The sequence below is a fragment of the Garra rufa genome, chromosome 18, assembly GCF_049309525.1.
Source record: "Garra rufa chromosome 18, GarRuf1.0, whole genome shotgun sequence".
Classification (NCBI taxonomy): domain Eukaryota; kingdom Metazoa; phylum Chordata; class Actinopteri; order Cypriniformes; family Cyprinidae; genus Garra; species Garra rufa.
In genome coordinates this window covers 30418927-30441396 of record NC_133378.1, presented here as the reverse complement: position 1 = coordinate 30441396, position 22470 = coordinate 30418927, and the positions used below count along the sequence as shown (strand labels likewise).

The 22470-nt window shown below is 39.4% G+C and overlaps 1 protein-coding gene across 1 annotated transcript in view; it reads right to left on the bottom strand.

Moving 5' to 3' along the window:
- Nucleotides 1-295: 295 nt before the first annotated feature.
- Nucleotides 296-22470, bottom strand: part of LOC141290594 (L-rhamnose-binding lectin CSL1-like) — a 28764-nt gene continuing 6589 nt past the window's right edge. The window contains 13 exon segments of the mRNA XM_073822709.1: nucleotides 296-865; nucleotides 1191-1311; nucleotides 10217-10261; nucleotides 10681-10790; nucleotides 10903-11038; nucleotides 11114-11170; nucleotides 12797-12894; nucleotides 13050-13167; nucleotides 13349-13393; nucleotides 13535-13644; nucleotides 13783-13915; nucleotides 14056-14112; nucleotides 14841-14864. Of these exon segments, the coding sequence (XP_073678810.1) occupies nucleotides 757-865; nucleotides 1191-1311; nucleotides 10217-10261; nucleotides 10681-10790; nucleotides 10903-11038; nucleotides 11114-11170; nucleotides 12797-12894; nucleotides 13050-13167; nucleotides 13349-13393; nucleotides 13535-13644; nucleotides 13783-13915; nucleotides 14056-14112; nucleotides 14841-14864 (1163 nt within the window). The 3' untranslated portion in view covers nucleotides 296-756.

Sequence of the window (22470 nt, the reverse complement as noted above, 5' to 3'; positions counted from 1 at the left end):
AGTGAGTTAGTTTTGGCAGCTGACGTCGAAGGCCAGTGAAAGAGGCTCACCATGTCTCCTCCTGGAAGCTGGTTTCAAGTGGTGTCTTAGAGTGCTGATGAAATAAATCTAGCACCATTTGAAATCAGTGTTCTTGGGGTGGGGAATGCGGCACTTTCTAACTGGACAACTGACAACATTCATGCTTTATACAATGTAAACACATCTTAAATTACGTTTGACTTCAAGACATGTCCTCTAAACAAGGTTGACCGATTTCTTTTGGTGTTCAGAGTCTTTTGGGGTTTCTAGCACCATTTGAAATCGGTTACAATGAAGGACAGATGACGACGCTGGAGCACAGAAGGTATTCCAAGATCTTAACAGAAGCCATTTCAACAATATAACAGTATCAGTTCTTGTGCAATTATATACAAGACATGTGATAAACAAACTTTACAGGTAAACAAAAAGTGAGAGGTCACTTTTGTTGTTACAATACCATAAAATACCACTAGATGGCATTGTGGTCAATTAACTGAAACTACAGCATCTGAATATAGTAGGTCGATGTGACATTTTAATTTGTTTGCACTGATCTGTACACTTTTTTTTTTGTCATGTTGCACATTTTTACACAAACCTAATCAGCTTTATCAGGAAAGTCAACTTTGTTTCAGACCAAGAAAGTAGCACCTGACATTTATAATAGAGTGTTTTCATTTAAAATCCACATAAAACATAAAAATAAATGTATTTGCCAGGATACTCACAACATTATATACAGCTGTACATCACTTCTAAGTATTTATGGACATCTGGACATGGATCAGAGAAGACTGGAGGATTTGAGGCATTTAATTGACAAGACGTCTTCCCATTGCAGCTGATAATGTAAAAAAAAAGTAAAAATTAAGATTTTAATTACGTTTTTACTTTATGCTGATGTTTCATTATTTATTTTGTTATGTTTGTTATATTGCTTAATTATGCTGGTTGTTTATCTCTTTTTCCTCACATAATTAAACAATGTAATTGCAAATAAATAGTTTTATGTCTGTTCATGTTTATTTGTTAAGTAGCTGTTTAATAAGCAGAATAATGATTGGCTAAATGTACATTGTCCTTTATTATTTTGCAAATTGTTTCAAAAATAGATAAAGATAGAACTTTTATGTTTGTATGTGAGTGTTTATGTGTATCTGCTGTACCTGGAACGCAGGCTGCGGGTCTGAGGAGAGTAACAGTCTGATGTAGTTGCTAATTTATGAGCACAGGTTACAAGATCCCGTCGTCCATAATTGGCATGATGAATCCAAATCACACTATTACCTTTAGAGACATAAAAAAAAAAAACAGATGTGTGAAATTCTGAAAGGCACAATATGATGTTCTCTTACGAGAGGTCTCTCGTACTGCGTAAGCTAGCTTACGCTTGGGGAAAATCCTTTCCGCGAGAGATATTGAAGCCAAAAAATTATCCTTAATTTTGTATTAATGTAAAACGCGTTGCCGCAGTGAGCAGACATAGGCGAGGCGTATTGCTTGCCTATTGGCTGCTCTGCAGCAACTGCAGCACCTATCGAGCGAGGCTTGGCGCGAAACCAGCTCCAATGAGAGCCTTTCGCGCCTAATACGTCATCTCCCGCCGAAAGTGGCGTGATCCAAGCCTATAAATATCGCTCGAAGGTAGCTACACTCTGATTTTTTCATCCTTCAAGCGAAGCTCACGCATCGCTGGAGCCGGAGAAGAAGCCGCCGTCGACTGCAAGCATCTCAGCGGGACGAGCCATTGGAACTGCTGGCCACGCCGCCTTCCGTGCCTTCCTGCTGCGCTTTCCGGCGCCTATATCCTTTATAAACCTTTATAATCTACAGTGTGTGTCGCCGCTGCGATACACACTGTTTCTCTAAGAGAGCAAAGTGTCTTTTTAAAGATGCTTTCATACGGCTCGTGCAGATGCCAATGGCGACTCTGAGGACTTGCCTTGCCTTCTTCACTGAGACTGCTCCCCCGCCCGCGCGGTGTCGCGCCGTAAAAAGCGCCGTGCCCAGCGGGCCCCGGACCCCTCCTCCAGCCGACAAAGCTCGCCGGTTCGCCCGCCTGCTTCATCGACCTCGTCAGCCTCTGTTCCGGACGTAAAGCGGCCGCTGTATGCCACCGCTTCCATCGACGCCGGTGACGAGGGGGGCCATGAAGGAGGAAGAGGATTTCCGTTTCCCGCCAAAGCGGGAACGCGCATGCTGCTCAGAAGAGGCGATAGCAGCCCACTTATGTCTGCCCTCCGCTGGACGGCGTGCTAAGTCGGCCCTCCCCTCTAAAGCTTGCCGTCAGACGTCAAACCTGCTTCGCCGCGCTCTCGCCGCCGCCTAGCCGCGTCAGCGCTGCGTAACATGGTCTCTCACCGTTGCTGAGAGGCACCCGTGGTTAACGCTTTCTGACGTTTTTCTCGTCTGGCCGCCGCCCCGCCAGACGCGGCCCGCGGCCCAGGATTGAGTTGAAACCTGAGCCTCCGAAATCGTCCTAGCACATCTGGGAAAACGACAGTGTACGAGTCCCGCGGTTGCCGGACCCCCACCAAAGTTATTCGCTCGTCCAGTTCCAGGAAATGTGACTGTTCCAGTGTTTTCTGCAGCCAACAAACCGGCTCCGTCGCCCGTTTGCCTGCACACAAAAGTCGTTCCCACGGCTACACAGATATACCCCCAATAAAGTGTATTATCTGGTGTCCCGGCCACGGCCGATGGTGTTTCATGTGTCGTATGAATATGCCCACTAACCAGTGCTCATCTCTACACACAAACACAGCGCACATAAAATCGACTCAGATCGATTGCGCGTCACACGTGGTAAATGTGCCCGCTTCACAGTGCCCACAAACACCACATTATGCACTGTTGGTTTCTGTAAAAACGAAACCAACAGTGCATTAACTCTATGCTTTGGGATGTTAAATGTGCCCGCTTCACAGTGCTCACAGACACCTCATTATGCACGTCAACCGGTTTCTGTTAAAACGAAACCAACAGTGCATCCGCTCTATGCAGGCGAACGTTGTTTTGGAGTGTTAAATGTGCCCGCTTCACAGTGCTCACAGACACCTCATTATGCACGTCAACCGGTTTCTGTAAAAACGAAACCAGGAGTGCGTTCGCTCTATGCAGGCGAACGCTGTTTGGAGTGTTGAACGCCGGTGCGCGAGTCCCGCGGCTGCCAGACTCCCACCGAAAGTATTCGCTCTCTCAGCTCCAAGAAATGTGGCTGTTCCAGCGTTATCCGCAGTCATCAAGCCGGCGCTGCAGCCTGCTTGTCTGCACTCAAGAGCCGTTCTCACGGCTACCCAATTAAATCCTCAAAGGAGTGTATTTTCGGGTGTTCCGGCCATAGCCGAAGGTGTTTTGTGTGTAGCTCGCATGCACATACACATGAGCACATCCTGTCATACAAAACCCGCGCACATAAAGTCGACCCGAATCGGCTGCGCTTCGCATGTGATAAATGTGCCCACCCTAGAGTGCCCACACATATCACATCAGGCAGGTCTTACGGTTTCTGTAAAAACGAACCGGACGACGCCCCGTCTACACGGCTAAAGGCTGCGCTGAGTGTGTTGAATGTGCCCGTTACTACGCAACCATATATACACACAAAGATAGCAGTCCCCGCGGTCAGTGTACCCCGAGCCTCGAATGTCACAGACACTCGTGCGTCACAACGCACCGAAGCGACTCCGTTGTTGACAGATCGGAGCGCGCATCGCACCTACCCCCTTGCGTTACAGGTAAATGCATGGGAAAAGCTCCCAGGGGTTTCACAATGGGTGCTGGACATTATTAAAGGAGGCTATTCGCTACAGTTTCACCGACTTCGCATGTTTTATATGTGCCCACCTCAGAGTGCCCACACATATTACATCAGGCAGGTCTTACGGTTTCTGTAAACCGGACGACGCCCAGTCTACGCGGCTTAAAGCTGCATCGAGTGTGTTAAATGTGCCGTTACCACGCAACCACACATACACACAGAGAAAGCAGTCCCCGCGGTCAGCGTACCCCGAGCCTTGCATGTCACAGACACCGAAGCGGCTCCGTTAGTAACAGATCGGAGCGCGCTTCGCACCCACCCCCTCGCATTACATGATAGATGCATGGGAAAAACTCCCAGGGGTCTCAAAATGGGTGCTGGACATTATAAAGAGAGGCTATTCGCTCCAGTTTCGACGACGCCCTCGCCGTTACACGGCGCGCGTCGAGACCACGATAAAGGCAGATGCAGCACACCTGCTACGAGCCGAAGTGACCACTAGATCTAAGGCAACTGAACAAAGCGCTAGTGAAGCGAAAGTTCAGAATGCTCACAACCAAGAAAATCCTCGCACAAGTGTGCCGAGGAGACTGGTTTGTGTCAGTGGATCTGAAAGACGCGTATTTTCAAATACAGATAGCGTCGCGTCACAGGCGATTTTTGAGATTCGCCTTCGAGGGCCAAGCTTATCAGTACACAGTCCTACCATTCGGTTTGTCCCTAGCACCCCGTACGTTTACGAAGTGCATGGACGCAGCGCTCGCCCCGCTCAGACTGAAGGGAGTGCGAATACTGAATTATTTGGACGATTGGCTGATTTTAGCGCAATCTCGCTCAATGCTCAGGGAACACACGACCATGTTACTCGATCACCTCGAGAATTTGGGTTTGAAAGTAAACTGGGAGAAAAGCTCGCTGAACCCCAGCCAGAATATCTCCTTCCTGGGCATAGAACTGGATTCGCAGTCAATGACAGCGAAGCTAACGCAAGAGCGCGCGCTGAACATTCAGAGAGCAGTGAGCGCGCTCTGCTGCAGCGCGTCTGCCCCGCTCAAAACCTTTCAAAGAGTGTTAGGTCTTATGGCGTCAGCATCATCAGTTCTACAGTTAGGGATGCTCTGCATGCGCCCACTGCAGTTCTGGCTGAGAGCGCGAGTGCCGCACCAAGCGTGGGCGTCCGGTCGACTCCGTCTCACGATCAATCAGAGATGCGTTACAGCCCTGATGCCGTGGAGAACAGCCGGCTGGTACCAAACAGGTGTCACTCTAGAGAGACCCTCGAAGGTGAAAGTAGTGTCCACGGACGCGTCCACCTCGGGATGGGGAGCGCTCCTAGACGGCAGACCGTCGTTCGGCCAGTGGTCAGAACGCGAGAAATCGCTGCATATCAACTGCCTCGAAATGATGGCAGTAGAGAATGCGCTGACATATTTTCTTCCTTTATTGAAAGGAAGTCATGTATTAGTCCGCTCCGACAACATATCGGTAGTGGCTTACATAAATCGCCAGGGCGGTCTCAGGTCCAGAAAACTACATGCACTTGCAGAACGCCTTCTGGTATGGGCTCATCGCAACCTGCGCTCGCTGAGGGCAGCGCACGTGCGGGGGACCCTAAATGTAGGACCAGACAGACTGTCCAGGAACAATGTTCCGGCGGGCGAATGGTCGCTGCACCCTCAGACGGTGCAGCTATTATGGAAAACATTCGGCAGAGCGGAGATAGATCTATTTGCATCTCAGGACAACGCTCATTGTCTAGAATTCTTTTCCAAAGCCAAGGACGCGCTAGCACATGCGTGGCCCCGCCGTCCTCTTTATGCTTTTCCCCCAGTCTCTCTCCTACCTCAGGTGATAGAGAGGGTGAAGGAGGAAGGGTGTGCAATACTGCTAATAGCGCCGTTTTGGGGGAACCAGCCTTGGTTCCCAGCGCTGATGCAGATGACGAGCATCGCACCGTGGCCAATACCTGTGAGGAGAGACCTCCTCTCGCAGGCGGGCGGCGCGATTTGGCACCCTCACCCCGAGCTGTGGTCCCTTCATGTATGGGTCACCAGGGAATATATGATGAACTCCCCACAGGAGTGATATCAACGATCACACAGGCTAGGGCGCCATCTACTAGACGGCTCTATGCCTCGAAGTGGTCGATATTTGCGGACTGGTGCACAGCCCGCGGATCTTCACCCACAGACTGTGGAGTGACAGATGTACTTTCCTTCCTACAAGAGCTGCTGGACAAGGGCAGGTCCCCGTCCACGCTCAAAGTTTATGTGGCGGCCATAGCAGCGTTCTCGAGGACAACGCTAGGTCAGTCAATAGGGAGGAACGATTTAATCATACGCTTCCTTAGGGGAGCTAAGAGATTAAATCCACCCAGACCGCCTTCAGTCCCAACTTGGGACCTTTCTGTGGTGCTGGACGCTATGAAGGGCGGACCATTCGAACCACTACAGGCGGCTGAATTAAAATATCTGTCTCTTAAGGCTATATTCCTCCTAGCGCTCGCTTCAGTGAAGCGCGTAGGAGATTTGCATGCGCTCTCCGTGGGCGCGACATGCATGGAGTTTGGACCTAACGACTCTAAAGTTATACTCAAACCCAAGCATGGATATGTGCCAAAGTCTATTAACACACCGTTTAGAGCACAGGTCATCGCACTGTCTGCTCTGCCGGTTGGGGATGATGAGGCTGACGCGAGACTCTTATGTCCAGTTAGAGCGCTAAGAGTCTATGTGTCTCGCACGTCTGCTTTTAGACAGACAGAACAGCTGTTCGTCTCGTTTTACGGGCATTCTAAAGGAATGGCTGCGTCAAAACAGACTTTATCCAGATGGATAGTGGATGCTATTGCACTGGCGTACGAGTCCAAGGGCATGCGATGCCCGCTGGGTGTCAGAGCACATTCCACGAGGGGCGTGGCCTCGTCGTGGGCTTGGTCGAGTGGAATTAACTTGCAAGACATTTGTACGGCGGCAGGCTGGGCCTCTCCGTCTACATTCATAAGATTCTACAACTTGGAGGTTCCCGCCCTACAGGCCAAGTTGCTATCGGTCTAGATATTAACAGATATCTAGACCCATGTTCCAAGTTTATCCAGGTCGTTTACCTGCCCGGATATACCAGGAGCCAGTGTTTATAGGGTCCTAATCCCCTTATATGTTCAAGCACGTTCAAACACTATATGAACCCCGGGCTATTCGCCCTCGGGTCTATGGTATCAGATCTTGGCATGCACGGCGTTTTACATGGGGTCCCCAAGCGTAAGCTAGCTTACGCAGTACGAGAGACCTCTCGTAAGAGAACGTACTCGGTTACTAACGTAACCTCGGTTCTCTCAGAGAGGGAACGAGTACTGCGTACCTTGCCGTGCAAGCGCGTGCTCTGGGCGCTTTTATGATGAAAAAACCAGAGTGTAGCTACCTTCGAGCGATATTTATAGGCTTGGATCACGCCACTTTCGGCGGGAGATGACGTATTAGGCGCGAAAGGCTCTCATTGGAGCTGGTTTCGCGCCAAGCCTCGCTCGATAGGTGCTGCAGTTGCTGCAGAGCAGCCAATAGGCAAGCAATACGCCTCGCCTATGTCTGCTCACTGCGGCAACGCGTTTTACATTAATACAAAATTAAGGATAATTTTTTGGCTTCAATATCTCTCGCGGAAAGGATTTTCCCCAAGCGTAAGCTAGCTTACGCAGTACTCGTTCCCTCTCTGAGAGAACCGAGGTTACGTTAGTAACCGAGTACGTTTTTTTTTTTTAATAAGAATAACCAAAAACCACTAGAACAGTTTAGATTCGTGTACTTACAACATTCCAAATGTTTCCAACAATGTTTAAATCCAGAGAAATAAATAACTGAACTAGTATAACGAACCGTGTGATTTCCGATTTACGGTTTTATTTTGTAGAAAACATGGAAATACCAAAAACAGTTTAGTATGTTATGTATTATTAGACAGGTGACGAACGCACAGAGTAGCATTATAACAGAACTTTCAACACACTAAACTGTATCTAGTTTGATAAAACAACGCTGGTTTACCCAACATACGCATGACTAGAAGAGCTGGACTGTGGCATAATAAAAGCTCCTCTGCTTTCGCGCCGTGTGTCGCGCTCATCTCCAAGTGTGCCGCACGAGTCCCGAAAAGTAAAGCCAAAACGTTTCAATCGCCCCCCGGTGGCTGGCTGCAGTATAGGTCATTAACCCCGCCCTCCCCATGTAATCTAATCGGACGTGAGCCAAACCAGAGTATAGAATACAGTACAAGTTCTTTGGCCAAACTAAATATTCAAATTACATTTCAAACAATTTTTTCCCAAATATAGTTTCTATCGTGTGAGGTAGTTCTTATTATAGTGCTGATTCATGTTCAAGTGTTCGTTTTTCTAATAAGTTCGCTTTTAGGTAGTTATTTGATACTATAAAAACAGGGTGTGTCATGATTATGATCTTGCGATTGGGTCTGTGGGAGTTTTGGCGGGACTTTGATACCGCGGCTTTGCCTCACAACACTACTGCGCAGACTCTGGCTACAAACGAATCTGTACTGCGCAGACTCTGGCTCCAAATGACATACCCTGCGTCCCAATGTTCATACTTATACTACGCCCTTAAAGTATGTACTCTTTTGTTGAAGAAAAAGTACACACTTTTGAGTGTGTAGTAGAAGAGTAGGCAAGCTTTGGAGCACACTAACATGTCACACAATTGCATCTTTACCCTGTCACAGTAAACTGGCCTGTCAATCATCTTCTCACAGTCACCATCCTCCACATTGCTGGTCGCACACATCCGCCATGCTTGTAGTTTTTTTACACGTTTTATTCGTGATTTTAGTTCTAAACCGAATCCTTTGCCAAAGCGCAATGGACTGTGGGCAATATTAGCCATTAGAGTGTGCACAGATCCACACTTAAAAAATCGACCTGAAGTAGTAGACCATCCAGGGACTTTTGCCATACTCTTTTCAGCATACTATACTTTGGGACACACTTATTGTAATCTCACATGCTATTTAGGATGGATAGTATGGACATTGGGACGCAGGGATTATTTCCTCCAAGATGTCAGCGGCCATATTGAGATGCTTTGTCTTTACTTTTCTATAGTGGAATGAAGCAGAGACGCGTTGTCCCTCTTTTTTTACAGTCTATGCCCTAGGGTTGTGCCAATAGACGATAGTTTCGTATATCGTCGATAGAGATATCGCCTGTTGCTGATGCCTTTGATGATAGCAAGGCGATTATTATTATTATTGTCTGTCAAAAAGGGGCCTAACTTTAACGATGCAGATTTATTCATCATACAGTGTAGATAGATTAACTGATTTTAACAAGTCATTAGGATAACAGAGGTAGTAAAATGTGGTTTAGGCTGAAATAAACAAATACGATATATCAGAATCCGTCTGTGTATAGTAAACAAACATTCACCTCACTTGATCACTGTGTCATCAAACTGAGCATTTTTTTCTTTTTTGTTTATTTTGAATATGCGCCCCCTAGCGGTGAAAATGACATACTGTGGTTTTAAGGTGTATAGAGTGTTTTCAGGACACGTCATCAATCGACCATATTGGCACACTGAATGTAAACAAAGCCACTGAACCGAACAAAACTTGGATATTATTCTGATTATTGCCCCGGAAAATAATCAATTGTTGTTGTCACAAGGAGGGTCAGAGACGTGCGGATCCATTCGCAGCATTTATTGAAACAAAACAAACACAAAGGGGCAGGCAGAAATCGTGGTCAAAACAGGCAGAAAGGTCGGGGCTGGCAGCGAGAATCAAAACACGGGAAGGAGTCCAGGAATCAAAAACACAGGAAATCAAACACGGGAATAAACGCTTGATTGTTACAACAAATCAAGGAGAAGAGTGCAAAAAACTAAGGAACAAAAGGTGTTTGTGGTTGGCCAAACTAAACTAGAATTTCCAGGGCAAGAATCTTTACAACATTCGTGTTTGTTCTTATCATTTCCAGTCAGGTAGGTGAAATATAAAGCTAAAATCTTAATTAATACTGCTGGTATGTATCTTTACCAAGTATTAACTTTTGTCAAAACATTGCATCCTTTCCTACTTACTAAGTCCTTCTCTATATTTAGCAGCTTCCACACATTTTGTCCGTGGTTTAGACAGTATAAATTAGCAGAACAGCGTATTCAGTAGTACATTAACCGTGCAATCCATGCTGTTGTTTACATCCGAGTATCACCAAATCAAAGACGTTTAGCCAATGTCTGTAATGTTTTGGTCAGAAATAGGCAGCACAAATTAAGAAAATTAACCGGTTTAAAGTTAAAGTACACTAAAGCTTCATAGCATCATTGTGGATGGAAAGCAGGGCCAAAGATTACAAATGCCCAAATTTGTCTGGATTGATAACAACATAGAAATGAATTTGGAGAAAGAACAGATGAATCTTACCACAGTCAATGAGACTTTGGCTGCCTTCACAAGTGACACTTCTTCCTACAATTATGTTGGAGAAACAAAAGGAAAACTGGTCATTACTAAGTAACTACCAATTTAAGATGGCAAAAAAAAGCTTTCGAAATGGTCAGTAATAATTTATTAAGCCAGGACACATAAACTACAAAACCGTTTCCACAAAATATTAAGCAACACTACTGTTTTCAATATTGATAATAATAATAAAAAAAAGTTTCTTTAATTTTTTAATATATTAAAACAGAAAACAGTCAATTTAAATTGTAATAATATTTCACAATATTACAGTTAATGAATGAATTAGTATATTAGAAATATATAGTTTTGATTGTATCAAATAAATGCAGCCTTGGTGAGCAAAAGAGGCTCCTTCCAAAAACATTTGAAAAATGTTGCTCACCCCAAATTTTGAACAGTAATGTGTATCAGTATTGACTTACTAAATGGGAGACACAAATAGGACACATCCAGGTATTTATAAGTCCCAACACAAGGGTCAGAGAAAACTGAGTTCACTGCAGGAACAGAACAGCTCTTTCGTCCATCACATCTATGATCACACACAAACTAGGTCAAGAACAGACAGTTTTAAGAAGAACTGCAATTATATCTACTGTTTGATATAGAGCTGCTGTTTCAGTTGCCCGTAAAGAAGTGATTACCGGATGGACATCACATGGACGGATGTCTCTTGGAAGCAGTCGACATTTGAGACCTGATGAAGTGATCTTCCAGTGGAGCATGTTGTTTCATCAGTTCGTCCATAGTTGGCTGTAACCACCTTTATGTATCCCCAATCTGACACATTAAACTATTTACCAATAAGAATCATTGAGAATTTTAACACACTTTGTGTGATTGTAGATTACTCACCACAGCTGAGTTGAACAGAGCCTCCTTCACACGTGAAATATCTTTTTGTTTCAACACCTGGAGAGAGAAAAGCTGTTTAGGATGATGTAAGGTACAGTAACTTAATAAAAGTAAATAATCAGCATTGGATTGAATTAGCAACAGGATTGTTTTGAATTTGAATTTGCATTTCTAGCAAAAGAACTCTTTAAGGCCTTACCTTGTCGACACAGTAAAATTAGCACTGTAAAATCACAGAGAAAATATTTTGTTTTAAATATCATAGTTTTAAACATTCTTATTGCAAGTTAATGAAATAAAATCACTTACAAGAGATCCAGTTGAGGTTTTGTTGCAGCATGTTGATATGTTTGAACACAAGGAAGTATCCTTACTATTTATTGAGATTAGGAGTATAAAAATGAACATTACACTAATGTGTGTCAAGCTCACTGTCAAAGTCTAACTGGCTCCAAATCAAAACAAAACATGCAAAACGTGCATTTTATATTTTCTCATAAAAAGCCACTGGTGTTATTTAAAGATACTATTGTGCTTTAACTTTTTTAATTTACAGTAGTTATCATTTTGTGCTCTTTGTTTGGTCATACAGTACATTTGAAATATTGCATGACCTAGAAACCTCAGATTTATGACTTTATACTATAATAAGCATTAAGCAATCTTGTTTATATATCTGCATATGTATTGATCATATACTTTAAACATTAACTGTTTGGGCTTGATGATAAAAACAGCCTACTCAAAAAAAAAAAAAAAAAAAAAAAATAGACCCACACTTTTTATTAGCATGTTTCTGCTGTAAACACATTTTTGTTTCAGGAATATAATTTTGTAGTTGCCTGTTGGATCTGATATGACCAATAAACTGCTGAAATTACAATTCATACGAAAGTACAAGCTTTCTTGAGTATTTATCTACTTTTTGCCCTACGTAGCACAGTAATATGCAAAAGTCTTAGATGCTTCACGTAAACATTTGATTGCAAGATGGCAACTTATATAATTAACACAAATTCCTTTTGCAAATATTGTAATAATCAAATCCAATCAGACCGAAAATTTGATTATAATAACATAAAAAAAATATTAAAAAAAATGTTTTTGTTGACACACTGCTTTCTGTCCTCTACAAGATTGTGATTCCTATTTCATTACAATGGCAAGTGAATGGATTGTTTTGCATATTTGATTTATTTGATCAATAAGCCATGTGCATTTAGTTATTGTGTAAACTGTAGACAATTGTACTTACTCTTTTGTACATATGTCTCTAAAATAAAGACAGCTCTAGAGTTTTGTAGATTCCTCTAAAAGAGTTTGAGAATGATCATTTTCATACATTTACGTTACAATTTGTTTAACATATTTATGACAGAATCCTACAAAATCAAACACCACAAAAACAAATTATACTATGCATGTAGAGAAGATTTTATTTGCATTGTGACATTATTTTCATGTAGGTCCATTTGTAAGCATCTGCACATTTACCGTTTTGATACATTTTACTTATTTTTACTCTTTTTTGTTAACACATGATCATTAAAGCAGTGTGTGTAAGCTGTGAAATTACAGGTTGATTTTGATATATTCTTTTATTATCAACCCCAGTATTATCAGCATCTATAACAGAGATGGTTTTCAAATGGCATGTAACAGAAACGTCATACAATTATTCACAGCTGTACGTCACTTCCAGGTACTTATTGACAAGATAACATGGATCACAGAAGACAGAATTTGAGGCATTAAGATGACAAGAATTCTTCCCATTGCACCTATAAAAAAAAAAAAAAAAAAAAAAAAGGTATTAATAGCTTGCCATGTGTATCTTTCATGACTGGATACATGTACATCGCTCCTAATGATTATTATGCATATTGTTTCAAAATAGCTGAAGATATGTGTGTGTATGTGATCTGATGAAGTGAACGAAGTGTATCTGCTGGTCTGAGGAGAGAAACATTTTCGTGATGTTGCTGATTGATGAGGGCAGGTATCAAGATCACGTCGTCCATAATTGGCATGATGAACAGAAATAACACCAGTATCTTTTGAAACACAAGAACAGCAAATTTCAAAACAGTAATTTGTCCCACCATGTACTGTACCTGGACTGATCCAGTCAAAATAATGTGGACATGAGTTTCTGATGAAGTAAACAAAATGCTGTACCTTTTTGATGCTATAATCTCAGCAAAAGAACTTACAGAAAGAAATGATAAATCTTACCACAGACAATGACGCTGTTTCAATTTTCACATGTTACACTTCTTTCTAAAATTATTTTGGGGAAAATGGGAACAGAGGTCAGTAATATTTATGGTAACTACCAATTCTAGATATGTAGAGAAAAGACAACATTAATAATCAACTTTTAAAATTTAGAATGGAAATTGTATAAAACACGTGGCTTACTTGCTGGGACACATTCATAAGTCACATCCAGGTATTTGTAAGTCCCATAACAAGGATCAGAGAAAACTGAGTTATTTACAGGAACAGAGCAGTATTCTCTTCCATCACACCTGTTTCATAAACAGACAATGACTTGAGATTAGGTTTAATATATTAGAGACGAAATGAATGTTATGTATCTTGCTCTTGTAAAATATTAATTAAAATGAATTGTAAACATAAATTAATCTTTTGTCTGTCAGTCCTACCGAGCGGACATATGGAGGAATGTGTCTTTGAAGCAGTGCGTATTTGAGATAGACTTCTATTTTTTCCCACTAGCGCATGTTGTGTGATCAGTCCGTCCATAGTTGGCTTTAACAACCTTTATGAATCCCAAATCTGACATGTAAAAAAAAAAGAGAATTGTGGTAAAGTTTAATTACACTGCACATGGTCAGAGTTCAGACTCAAGGTTTCTTCCCAATTCTGTTCTCTTTTCTCTTTAAAATTTAACATTTAAAAATGACTGAATCACCAACCACAGCTGAGGAACGCAGATTCTCCTTCACAGACCAGTGTTGTTTTTGCTGCTACACCTGCAGAGAGGATGTAGTAAAATTACTTGAAATAATGTTGTTTTGTATTTAAAAGGCTCTTTTATTTAATGAGACACTATACATTAGTAAACTGCCATTCTTACCATACATGTTGCAGCATGTTGATATGTTTGAACACAAGGAAGTATCCTTACTATTTATTGAGATTAGGAGTATAAAAATGAACATTTCACTAATGTGTGTCAAGCTCACTGTCAAAGTCTAACTGGCTCCAAATCAAAACAAAACATGCAAAACGTGCATTTTATTTTCTCATAAAAAGCCACTGGTGTTATTTAAAGATACTATTACGCTTTAACTTTTTTAATTTACAGTAGTTATCGTTTTGTGCTCTTTGTTTGGTCATACAGTACATTTGAAATATTGCATGACCTAGAAACCTCAGATTTTATGACTTTATACTATAAGCATTAAGCAATCTTGTTTATATATCTGCATATGTATTAATCATATACTTTAAACATTAACTGTTTGGGCTTGATGATAAAAACAGCCTACTCAAAAAAAAAAAAAAAAATAGACCCACACTTTTTATTAGCATGTTTCTGCTGTAAACACATTTTTGTTTCAGGAATATAATTTTATATAATTTTATATAATCACCTGCAGAGAGGATGTAGTAAAATTACTTGAAATAATGTTGTTTTGTATTTAAAAGGCTCTTTTATTTAATGAGACACTATACATTAGTAAACTGCCATTCTTACCATACTGACATAATAACAGCAGCACTAAAAATCAAAATCACATAGAAACAATTATAAACAATTATAATTATAAAAAGTTAACTCAATTTCACAGTAAATACTCACAGCAATACTTACAAATGATCCAGCTTAGCTTTTGCCCCAGCATGTTGAATGTGTGATCAGAAGGAAAACGTTAGAGGTCTCTAAAGGAGACACATGTCCATGTGGCATTTATAGCAAACAGAGACCAATTTTTTCTGTTTGCTGTAGCTCACAAATGCAGAAGTTTTTTTTTAACAAACGAGATTCTAAAAAACAACACCTTATTTTTCTGATATCTAATGACTGCGTGATGTCTGTTGCAAAATTAAGGTCAAGTAATGCTACCTTTATTTCTATAGAACTTTACACAATACAGATGACAATTCATACTCTGGAAACTTCTTCAATTTTTACTCCTTCACTTTTTACCCTTATCTGCCTGCTCTCATAATATTTTAGCACCTCTATTATTTTATGTACATAAAACAACATGTTTTTAGTGACATGAACATGAATAAATACACATGTAAACACACAACAGAACAAAAAGATGTAATGAAAACCAAGTTCCAATGAAATGATTTCACAATCCTCCAATGCCTTTAAGTCCATCATTATGTTTCGTACAATTGAGTTTAGAGTTACAGTGTCTCTATTCCATTATGTTTACGAATGACAAAATAAGCAAAAATGGACAGTATGCAATTGCTTTGAAAAATAGTGACTAGGTATGTTTTTGCATAAACCCAAGTAAAAATCAATATGAATCATAACATTCGACTTCCAGAACTTAGTGGAGAAGAGAAGTAGGCCTAGGCCTATTCGTAACTGACCAGAGCTGCTCACACTTATATGTTCAGTTAAACTAAAGCAAGAAAAAGGTATGATTGGTAGGAAAACAGTTGCAATCTGAAAGTTTAGTTTAGTTCATTTATCAACATTTTCTTCAAGCAGATATGGTTCTATATAGAACTGTTACTACGTGTAAAAAAAAAAACTTATGGGTAAAGACCATTTTTAACTTGAATGTAGAAGACTTCTTGTGTCATTCGCATCCAATTATCTTATCTGTACAAAAAATGGTATTTGTTACAGAATAATATTTTAATGTATAGCCATAATTATGAACACAGTGGTTTGTAACACAAATAGTTTTACCATTTACTGCACTTTGTTATTCTTCTAGTTATTTACCTGATGAATCTGAAGTCTCTTAGTCATAGAAAACAGCTTAGAAAGAGGTACAACAAAGTAAGGTGGATAACAAATGAAGCGGATCCATCACCACCTGTTGACTGTAGATAACAAAAAAGGAACTTAGAGTTACAGGTCATAACCTCTTGAATGCTGAAATCATAAGGATCACAACATGATTTTATACAATAATACTTCTTCTTTCTGCTTCTTATTTTATTGCTTCTTTGTAGCATGGATAAACCACATTACGGTTGAGGTCAAAGTTTACATCCACCTTTCAGAATCTGCAAAATGTTAATTATTTCACCAAAATAAGAGGGATCAAAATGCATGTTATTTTCCATTTAGTACTGAATATATATTTCACGTAGAAGATGTTTACATATAGAGAAAATAATAGTATTAATAATAATAATAATAAAATTACCCCGTTCAAAAGTGTAATTCCCTTTGATTCTTAATACTGTGTTCTTTTATGTTCATTTGTTTAGTGATAGTTGTTCATGAGTCCCTTGTTTGTCCTGGGCAGTTAAACTGCATGCTGTTCTTCAGAAAAATCCTTTAGGTCCCACAAATTCTTTGGTTTTTCCAGCATTTTTGTGTATTTGAACCCTTTACAACAATGACTGTAATATTTTGAGATCCATCTTTTTACATTGAGGACGACTGAGGGACTCATATTCAACTATTACAGAAGGTTCAAACGCTCACTGATGCTTCAGAAGGAAAAAACATGCATTAAAGGATTAGTTCACTTTCATAACAAAAATGTACAGATAATGTAGGCTACTCACCCTCTTGTCATCCAAGATTTCATGTCTTTCTTTCTTCAGTTGTAAAGAAATTATGTTTTTTGAGGAAAACATTTCAGGATTTCTCTCTATATAATGGATATGTATGGATCTTTTTGTAAAGGGCGTTTGAGCTTCTTTGTATGTTCATTTTGTAAACACTGTGTCGGTACTTTTGCAGCGATGTAAGGCGATTTTGAAGTTAGGGAAGAAAACGAGATGACGAGACGAGAAGAGCATTTGAGCTTAAAATGTATATAAATTGTAAATTTGTTTTGAAAATAACTGATTGTTTCACCAGATAAGACGCTTCTTCCTCGGCTGGGATTGTTTAGAGCCTTTTGAAGCAGTGGCGGCCGGCCCATAGGGGGCGCTGGGGCACCGCCCTCTCTGATAAAAGGGGCTAAAAATGTAAAATGTATTTTTACAAATTAAGTTTTTTAATTCGGTTTTACCCACCAGTATGTGCCTACATGCGATATGAAAACATATACAACATTTCCCACCTAGTGACATTCATTCACCAGTGAATTTCCACAGGCACAGACAGACTTGTATCGTTTCTGTCATGGGGCGCTGAGAAAAAGCGCCCCTGCAGTTCAGCCATGTACTGTTGCTAGGGTAAATTAATAAATATGCGGCCAATCAGTCTCTCAGAATTTTATGGTCTTGGGGCGCTGAAAATTCTGCCCCAAGCAGCAGAAAATACCGCGAGATTTAAGTTTTTTTTTTCTTTTGAGGCGCGGTCAATCAGAGTAATGATGGCGAACTTAACGAGCGAAGAGCAATTTCCACCAAATTCGGTGAGATCACAAGCCGTTCAAATGAAGCAAAAAATAAAACAATCTTACGAATCATGGAGCTTGGATAAAGTCGTGTAAAGTCATGCCTTTTATCGTTTTCCCTGTTTGTTATTTCAAAGTCCTGTCACCAAAGCGTTGTGGACAACTACACAGAGAGTAACTGAAACAATGCAGTTTAACTCGATCGTCGGGGTACAAGCACAATGATTTGTGTAGATGATGCAGTTACACAATAGACGTCTTTTTTCAAGTAAATTGTGAGTGTTTATGTTAGTATTATTATAAGCACAATATTATTTACATATATTCATATATACAGATAGATAGTGTTCCTTCTTTAATTGGACATACATTCAGTTATGTCTACCAACTTGACAAATATATTGTCAATACCATTATAATTAGGTCAAAACAATTAATGGTCTACAAGTATTTAGTATTTACAGTTTTTGCATAACAGTTACTTATTATATCGGACTATATATAACTTTATGAAAATTAATTTCTATGCAATGTTTTACTACAAATCAATTTATTTTCACTGTCTTTAAACTGAGAATTATCCTGTGGCTCCCTCGTGTGGATAATATTAGTATTATGGCCTTCATCTCTGAATCACATTAATATAAATGGCTAATATTTTTTTGGATGATTACAAATGTTTAATGATTACTTTACTGATAATAAAGCCTGTATTAACAATGTGATTTATTTTGTGTGTGCCCCCCTAAAATTTTTTAGCACCAGCCGCCACTGGGCCTTAGGAATAAATAACGGTCCGTTTCCATGGAGAGCAGAGGATCCGCGGCTCATAAGCGCGTCTATAAGTATTTACAGTGCTTCTGTTCAGGTTTGTGATATTCTTATTATTAGTTTGAAACGTTAAAGCCACCAAAGCAATCTGCTAAGCTATGTATTGAGTGTATATTGAATATTGACAGTAAAGTACAGTAGGTGTTTCAGTAAATACACAGGCAAACATAAAAATAAAACATAATTCAGTCAATAATCATGAAAAGTGCTATGGTACATAGTAAAATAGGATTATAAGGGGTAATGTGCTTTATAAAACCTGTTTTAGCAAAGAAACACACAAGGACACTTTTAGGGGTAAACAGGGGGAAAAGGGGCAATGGGACTCCCTTCGGTTATAATTCAATAACTTCCAATTAGAAACTGTTATATGAAAAAATCTTTCTGGTATATCCTGAGACCTAGTGGAATCAAACAAAACAATTTGCAAATAGCTGGACACCCAAAACCTGAATAACAGACTTTCAAAAAAAAATTCAAAATCAAAAAGCGCCTATGTTTTTTAAGTTTTTATTGTAATATTTGAAACCTATATTATGTTATTTATAAAGAATTACACTGATATTATGTAGTTTAAATGGTTTTCTATACAATGAAACCATTTTTTTCATCGTGAATAGGGGAACCATTTGAATTTAGGTAGGCCAAATGCAGGCGGAAATCCCCAAAATAGCTGCAGAGCTTTTAAACATTTTAACTGATTCCTAGGATAGTTACAGTTTTTCTCAATTGCTAAAACACTATAACCAGTCTTTTGAACTAAAATTTCAAAACTATAACGCCATTTTTGAAAAAGCACACCCATTTCCCTAAACTATAAACACTATTCCCTGCTTTGACACATGAGTTATATTTGGTGAACTGTTACTTCAAAACTCTACACACAAATCCCTACATTTCTCAGTGCTTACACCATGAGGTCATTTAGAAAGCACAAGCATTCAATATTGTTCACTCAAGTCTGCGAAGTTTGAGCTCAATTAGCACACAATTACCCAAGTGGAAACACTAGGAGTCAAAATTTAGCACACACCAATCAGAACCTTCGATGGAGATAAAAGGATAAAAGTTTTTCTCAGTCACTTTGGTGCATTTCTCAGATCAGAAATGAAATATACATTTGTGCAGTTTCAGTTGCTATTGTCATGTTGCTCAAAATGTATTATATACTGTAGTTCTCTGTGCAATAGTCTTACCCCTCAAAACATCAAGTCATTAGCTCATCGTATAAATCATTACCTAAATGCAAAATTTTTGATCTAGTTGTCCTAAACTGTCAATCATATATTCTACACATTTCTATTAGACTTTTTGTAAATTTGCCATGAATTATTCAAGTGAATCTTGACTTTCACTAATGAAGATACAGTTTTTTCCAATTGCTAACACACAATTTTTCAAACTGGTCTGGTTTTATCAAAATACTTAACACAATTCACAAAACCACACACCCAAACTGCAAAATACCTCATATATCCTGTAAAATGAAGCACTGCAACCGAAACTACACATAGCATTATCAAAATCAAACTTTTGCATGAAATGGCACACACTTCATTCATATTACCAGATTTTTGCCTAAACAAACAACAACCTACTGGGCATAATGGAAAGCACCCCCATCTTTAGTATGCTTTGCCATAATACTAAAATATGTATCAGATTGTTCACATTCACAGAAATATGCAGATACACACACATCCTGTTGCAACATTTTTTTATTTTATATTTTTTTCACTACAGTAAACAAGTCAGTGCAACATATGCACAGCAGATATATTTACATGGGACTGAACAAAAATATTCTTACAAAAAACAGTAGACTGCAAAATAAAATTTCAGAACAAATATATTACAGTTAAAAAAAGAAAAAAAAAAAAGGTTCTCACCTGTGGTCTTTTTACATCCTGATTGAAGTGTTCACAATTAACCATTGAGGTGTTTGGCCAGGTGGCACATGTAATTGGCCAATTAGCTCATGCAGTGTAATTTTGAATAGCAGTGTTTTGAAATGGCAAGCATGTGACTTTATGTCAGATTGTTGTGTCTTATGCAGAGAACTGTTTTCAGTGCATTTGAAAAGTGTCATTTTGAATTGCAAAATGTGTGTAAAGCAGAAAATGTGTTTAGACTTTTGGAGACTTGAGAAGAAGTTTTGTTCTCTGTGTGTCAGTTTAAATAATTGTGCTGTGCATGTCATTTTAGTGTGTTAGCAATTGGAAAAAACTGTAATATAGATCAACCAATGATAAAGCAGTTCTCTGAAATAGATCAAAGGTACATCTCATGAACCTTCCATTGGAAAGCATATAGACAGAGGACAACACAGGAGTTACAAATTCTGACAGTGGACTTTCTTATTTTTATTTTCACCTTTGTGCCCATATTTCTTTTTTTTCTGTTTCACAATGACGTTGTGTGCTTTTATTTTATTTTTTTATTTTTTGTCAGACCACTAGTACAAGTGTAACTGTGAATCCTATCCAGTCTTTTTCAATCAATATCCCACATACAGTAATGTGTAATTTTGAAGAGGAAGAGTAGGAGGTGAAAGATGAAGAGGAGGAGGAGAAGGAGGACGATGACGACAACAACATGGAAGAGACAGAGGAAGAGCAAGGGCAAGAAGACAAGCAGTCTCATATATTTTAGTTGATGAGTGCCAGGGTTGGATCGGGCATGCAAGAGGATTTTACCCCTGCTGCCTGGCCAGGGCTAATTTAGCCTGTAATGCTGAAGAGGTTCTTTGGCCTGTCCCAGACCAAAGACAGGATGCTGGGCCGAATAATTATTTTGTTGTTTTTTGCTGTTTTGTACTGTACTCTACAGTACATTAAATTAAGGAATAAAACACTTGCAAAGGAATAGATTTGTGTTCATCATGTGAAAAGTTTTTTATTTGTATTGTTTTGGTAGTATTGTTTTGAATTTATCTCATCAGTGTGTAAAACTGTGTTGTAGTGTGTTTGTTTTTGAGGATTTGTGTGTCATGTCTGAAAGCAAAGTTTGGTTTTTCAGCAAGATTGAATTGTTTTGAGTGGAGAGCTTCATTTTGACCTCAATATAGGAAGTTTGGGGAAATGAGTTAGGAGTTGTGGATTTGTGTTTAGAGTTTCGCAAATAAGAGGCATAATTTCAAGAAATGTGTTTAAGCAATTGAGAAAAACTGTAAAGTTAAAGTTCTCTTTCAATTTTGTAATCAGCTTACTCCTTTTAAAGGAATTGCTTAGCCAGTTTACATTTATCAAGAAAATATTATAAAACTGAAAAGACATTTTTCTCTGCTCAAAAGAGTACCAGCACCCAACATGGGGGAGAGTGGGGACAGTTGCAACGTGTGGCAGTTGCAACATTGCTTATTTCTTCAAGCAGGAATAAGATACGGTGATAATATTCATACTGCACATGCTTTATTGGTCTCTCATAGCCTACTTCCTGGAAGAAATCAGTCACATGCGATCATTCCTTTTACCCAAAATCATTTTCTTGGTAAAAAGTAATTTTTTTAAAGATGAGATTTTTGGTCATAGTCTCTAAATTGTTTGTGTGACGAATTGCAAAAACGTAACCTCTTAATCTGTGCGTTATTAGTTTCTAATAGGCATGGCTAGCGTGTGCCAATGATATGTTGTAATATACCAATTTTTATCATGGCTATCACTGTAGGGACAGTTGCAACACACTGTTGCAACCATCCCAACATGCTGTCCCTTACCACAATATTGATTTAAAAGCTTACCATCACATTACATAATTGTAATTTTATAATGATAATACTAATGAACCCGTTTAATAGTTAGTTATCTCCCCTTTTTTAAGTGAATAGGTAAAAAATGTACTTGTTACTTAACAATGTTTTTAATTTACTATTCTTTGTTTTTTTACAGCCAATTTACCTTATTGAAGACCGTGACTGTGAACAAATAAAATAAAGAAATTGCAAAATTATATTTAAGAATGATTTCAACACATTTTATTGTATGTTGCAACTGTCCCCTATTG